General features: G+C 35.4%; 1 protein-coding gene across 2 annotated transcripts in view; it reads left to right on the top strand.

Annotated features, from left to right (window-relative positions):
- Positions 1-5,697, top strand: part of LOC113806065 (ethanolamine kinase 1) — a 6,582-nt gene extending 885 nt beyond the window's left edge. For both annotated transcript variants that reach the window (XM_070114496.1, XM_070114497.1), the window contains exons 2-8: positions 1-76; positions 1,760-1,894; positions 2,036-2,197; positions 3,344-3,435; positions 3,758-3,984; positions 4,453-4,681; positions 5,051-5,697. The exon at positions 1-76 is cut by the window's left edge and continues 72 nt beyond it. In XM_070114496.1, the coding sequence (XP_069970597.1) occupies positions 1-76; positions 1,760-1,894; positions 2,036-2,197; positions 3,344-3,435; positions 3,758-3,984; positions 4,453-4,681; positions 5,051-5,126 (997 nt within the window). In that variant the 3' untranslated portion in view covers positions 5,127-5,697. The remainder of the gene's footprint in view (positions 77-1,759; positions 1,895-2,035; positions 2,198-3,343; positions 3,436-3,757; positions 3,985-4,452; positions 4,682-5,050) is intronic.

Below are 5,697 nucleotides of genomic sequence, written 5' to 3'. Positions count from 1 at the left end.
AGGGCTGCGCGAGGGAGCAACAGAGATAGCCAAGAGTGTGCGAGCCGACTGGGATCACGATAAACTGCAGTTCAAAGTATGGTTTGGTTGTGTTTTGAGTGTCACTGCTCGTTCAAGGCTGTTTGCGTTTTGCAAGGAGTATTTTAAGGGAGGGATGACTAAGGATTTATGAGTAATTCATTTTGCTCTATGGTGATATGTTCATTTTTATTCTTCGGGCATTTCTCTTGTTTACTGCAGTGTTTGTTATGTTGCTGTGTGAAGTAGATATGTAGATGTGCTTATCTTATATATCTGTCTTTCTATCTGAGTGTTTATCTGTTGACATGTCTATTAATTTGTATGTATTTATATTTCTGTTTTTGAGCATATATACATATGTATATTTACACATTTATAAATATATGTATGTATACATGTATGATTTAGATCTTTGTATTCATCAAGTTTAATGTTGACCGAGAGAGCATGTCATATAGTTATCATTTTAATAAGAACAGTAGGATTCTCCAGATGTGTGGCCTTGGGGGAGAATTGTGTCTGGAAATGGTTGTTATTCTACTCAGGCCAGACTGACCTTGTGTAGACCTTGTCTCATCTTTCTTCGTCTCTTTCATTCTCCATCTTCTCTTTTTATAGCTTTTTTCTGTCTCCATCTCAGCATATTCATGTCCTAGTTTTCTGTCCTTGCCTTGGTTATCATTTTCTCCATTCTCCTTGTCCACTTTCTCCTCTTCTGCCTCTTGTCCACTTTCTCCTCTTCTGCCTCCTGTTCTTGTCCCTTTTTCATTTCTTATTCCTGTTCCTGTTCTTTTCATATTTACAGACTATTCAGAATAGGCCCACATGATATTTCTGAGCTTTGTGCTCTAGCAAAGGCCAAAATTCCTTGCACAGCAATATATTCATAAGATGGTTAGCAAGCTTGATATTGTGAACAGTTACTTCCATTTTTGTTCCTCCTCCTTCTCTATCTCTTCCCCCTCCTCCATCTCCTCCTCCATCTCTTCTTCCTCTTCCTCTTCCTCTTCCTCTTCTTCTTCTTCCTCTTCTTCTTCTTACTCCTCTCCCTCTTCCTCTTCTTCTTCCTCCTCCTCTCCCTCTTCCTCTACTTCTTCTTCTTCCTCTTCCTCTTCCTCTTCTTCTTCTTCTTCTTCCTCTTCCTCTTCTTCTTCCTATTCTTCTTCTTCCTTTTCTTCTTCTTCTTCTTCTTCCTCTTCCTCTTCCTCTTCTTCTTCTTCTTCCTCTTCCTCCAACTCCTCCTCCTCCTCCAACTCCTCCTCCTCCTCCAACTCCTCCTCCTCCTCCAAGTCCTCCTCCTCCTCCTCTTCCTCCTCCATCGCCTCTACCACTTCCCTCTCCTCTTCCACTTCCTTCTCCTCTTCCTCCTCCTCCCCAGCAATTCAGTGGACCTTAACATCTTGTTTTAGATTAGGTATCTGGCAAGGAGATGAGAAGCAGGAGCACCAAAACATTCTTGCTGATAATAGTTAATTATTCAGTGGAATTTCGTAATAGATAAGATATTCATTAGTAAGATATTAATGATTCTCAGTTTATCTGATAGCTCTCATGATGTTTTTCTTAGATTACATTTTCTTGTATACATTTATATTGTGTGATATATGACATTTTTATTGATATGATATTGAATATGATATATTGAACATTATTTATTTACTCACCTGACATTTATTTAAGCTTGACCTACATACAGTAAGTACTCTGTTGAAGTAAAAAAAAACATTATAATTTTCAGGTATACACAGATGGGATTACCAACCAGCTAATAGGGGTCTGGTACGATGACAGAGAAAAACAGATTCTTGTTCGAGTTTATGGCAACAAAACAGAAATGTTCATAGATAGAGATGCAGAGAGAAGAAATATTGAGGTAATTTTGACATAATAAGTAACTTTTTGATGATATATATAATGTGTATGTATGGATTAAAAGGGTTGAGATTTTTTTTCCTGTATTTATAAAATATGTTAGATTTCACAAAAAAATATTATACAGTGATTATGTTCCCAGGTGCTTCACAAAGCAGGATGCGGTCCTGAACTACTGGCAACATTTTCCAACGGCGTGAGTTACGAATTCACGAAGGGAAATCCCTTGTCTGAGGTGGACGTTCTCCTGGAACCCATTTGGAAGGACATTACTCGGGAATTAGCCAAATTGCATCACATTAAGGTATGGTTAAAGCAGAAAGGAAGTTTGAAAAAATGATAATTCATTTATTCTTTATGTTATTGTTTAGTTATTTTGTTCTTGTCAAGAGGTGATATGTGTTTCAGAGTTGAGGAGTATTTATTTCAGGGAATGTTTGTATACTGAAAGTGAATTTTCTTTTGTTCAGGGAAAAAATGTTTGTTTTTTAACCCAGTATTAGGAATTTTTGATACACACAGGAGGAGTGATGTAAATATTATTATATAGAAATTGATATATTTTGCAACTGTAATTGTAGAATAGTCATACATCATTAGTTGACCAATTTGTTATATTAGTGTCAAAGAGAATTAAAGAGATTGTTCTGACATCCTAACTGTTGAAATGCAATAAATCCTCCATTATGCTCACAAAACTAACTGTTGAGGAAAACAACACTGCATAATTGTATCACTGCCTGATTCATTGTCGGGGGAAAAAATGAATTAACAGGAAATATGGAACAACACTTCATTGTATTGATACACAAGAAAATATTTATGGAAGATGATCCTCCAAAGGTCGTGTTAAACTTAAATGAGGGTGTAGAGGAATTGAACAAGCAATTGTAGGTTTCAGTATAAGTTTATAAGCTGTCTGCCTTTTATATCTGTCAAGGGGCCAAATGAATGGCAACGTTTCACCAATTAATATGGCTAACAGATTTTATTGTCACTTTTATGTCTTTTATTCATTGATGCAGACGATAAAATTATGTAGATTGTACTGTGAGCTGTCATATCATGCACAGTAAATGAGCCAGAAACAGTTATTGGTATACATTTTTTCATTCTTATTATTGTTGTTATTGTTATTATTATTATTATTATTATTATTATTATTATTATTATTATTATTATTATGATTATTATTATCATTATTATTGATATTATTATTATTATTATTATTATTATTATCATTATTATTGATATTATTATTATTATTATTATCATTATTATTGATATTATCATTATTATCATTCTTCTTATTATTATTATTGTTTTTGTTATTGTTATTATTATTGATGTTATGGTTATTATTATTATCATTATTATTTATATATATATATATATTTTTTTTTTTTGAATTATTATTATAACTTGATTATTATTTTTTATGACTGAATAGGAAGGAGATGGAAAGCCCATGCTTTTCTCAAAGTTAAGGCATTTCCTGAGTCTGCTTCCGGATACCATGAATGATGCCACACAGCAGCAGAGGTGAGTCCAGTGTACTTAAAAATAGTAGCATTATTATAGTATTATGGATGTCGGAAGCATGGTACTGTACAGTAATTTGAACATTCTCTCGATGCTTTCAGATATGCACTCATGTTTTGCAGAATTGGAGTGCATAAGATTCAGATTTAAAGCAGTGTGAAATAAGAGAGTTAGCCTTTATCTTGAGAATTCCATTACCGGTCTATTCTGATCCCATTAGGTATCAGTCGGGCTTTTTAAAAATGTATTAATTTCATCATACACATTACAAGGATGTCATGAAATGCATCGAATAATGATGTTTGTACACCTCTACTTTCAGATTAGTTGACAAAGGTTACACTAAGAGCAAGTTGGAAGAAGAAACAAACCTCTTGGAAGATCACTTAGGTAGCTTAGGGTGTCCCGTTGTTTTCTCACACAACGACATCCTTTTGGGTAATGTGATATGGGACAAATCAGCGAAGAAGGCTAGCTTTATCGACTATGAGTATGGAGCTTCTAATTATCAACCCTATGACATCGCCAATCATTTCAATGAGTTTGTCGGTAAGTGGGGGAGCGGAGTTTTCTTTCTAGTTGTTTTGACTGACCAGTGAGATGCACTTTAAACTTGAGATTATGGTGGAAAGACTTGAAGACATTTGTGTGCTATAGTGTGATGTAAATATGTAATGAGACCTTTAGTGTATGTCATGCAACAGGAACAACGAAGGGAAGGACAAGAAAACACACAAATATGGCATATGCTTGTGTTTTCTTGTCCTTCCCTTTGTTGTTTCTATTGCAATCTGTTCGCCATGAGTTCCACACAAGTGTATGTCATGTAACATAATACAATATATATACTCTAATACAATAGAAAAAAGAGACATTCAAGAATTTTATCAGATTGACTCCTGGTTCTCTTTTTGCACATATATTTTGATGATAAAAGTGACATTTTTTTTTCAAATGTGACTTTGTAATTTGGCAGAAATATCATAGGTTTTCCAAAAAGAACTTTTCTGTCCTCAGGAATGGAAAATATTGACTACAACAGATACCCCAATGAGGAGTTCCAACGAAATTGGATAAGGAGCTACCTCTCCTACTACCAGAGTGTGCTGCCAGAGAAAGTGGAAGAAAGCCAGATCAGTCGATGGTACGTGTGGGTGAACAAGTTTGCCCTCGCTTCTCACGTCTTCTGGGGAGTGTGGGCTCTGCTGCAGGCATGCCACTCCGCTATTGACTTTGACTTTTTTGGGTAAGTGCATCATATTATCTTGACTTGTATATGTAAGGGTGAATGTGTGCCAGGGCACATGCGTGCATGTGCGTAGGTGTGAGGGTGTGTGTGAGGGTGCGAGGGTGTTTGTGATGGTGTGTGTATGCGTGCGAGTGTGTGTGTGCATGCATGTGTGCATGTATGTATGTGGGTGGGTGTGGGTGTGTGGGCATGTGTGGGTATACATGTAAGTGGATGTGGGTATATATATGAGTGTGTGTGCCTGTTTGTGTGTGTGGTTGTGTGTGCGTGCGCATGTAAATGTTTCAGAATGCAGACATACAACTAATGAAACAGATTGACCATTTGTATTATTATAACTTTTAGCATAAAATTGTATTTTTCCAGTTATGCTCTGATCCGCCTGGATGAATACACAAAGAGAAAGGAGGAGTTTCTGGCACTTACGACTGAAGAATCTTAACGGCAGTATAATAAAGTGTATGTTGTTTCAGGATTTTTGGTTAGGGTGCCATACAGATTAAGGTGTTCATGAGTTTTTGGATGAGTAATTTAAAGATTCATATTGAATGCATACTGTTTACATTGTACTTAATTATGTGTGAGTAATTGTCTCTTATGGAAACTCTCAGGTGCTGCTACTTTTTTACATTTTGGATTTATAAAAGGGAATATAACCTTATAATAAACTAATGATGAACATTAACAGTATCATATTTGATACTGGAGTTGTCATGAATTATGTAGTTGTGTTAGGCTACTGGAACATCAAAGCATTGTTCTAACATTTGTCCATTTTTCCAGTGAGGTTTATAGGCATTTTTGTCCTTTGCTTTGAAATGCTGTTTCTTAGCATCAGGAAATAATGCTTGCACTGTAGGAAATCGGAATTCTGGATAATGTAATGTCTGCATTTGTTAGCATTTGTTAGGCATTTCCAGTTACCTCTATGTTTCTAAAAATACCTTACCATATGCTACTATGTAGAGTCCTTAACCTTTGTTATGAATGTGATATTAAAATATTTGGTTTTA

This window comes from Penaeus vannamei, chromosome 36 (genome assembly GCF_042767895.1).
Source record: "Penaeus vannamei isolate JL-2024 chromosome 36, ASM4276789v1, whole genome shotgun sequence".
Lineage (NCBI taxonomy): Eukaryota > Metazoa > Arthropoda > Malacostraca > Decapoda > Penaeidae > Penaeus > Penaeus vannamei.
The sequence above is the reverse complement of the archived record's forward strand: the minus strand, read 5'-3'. Positions and strand labels throughout refer to the sequence as shown.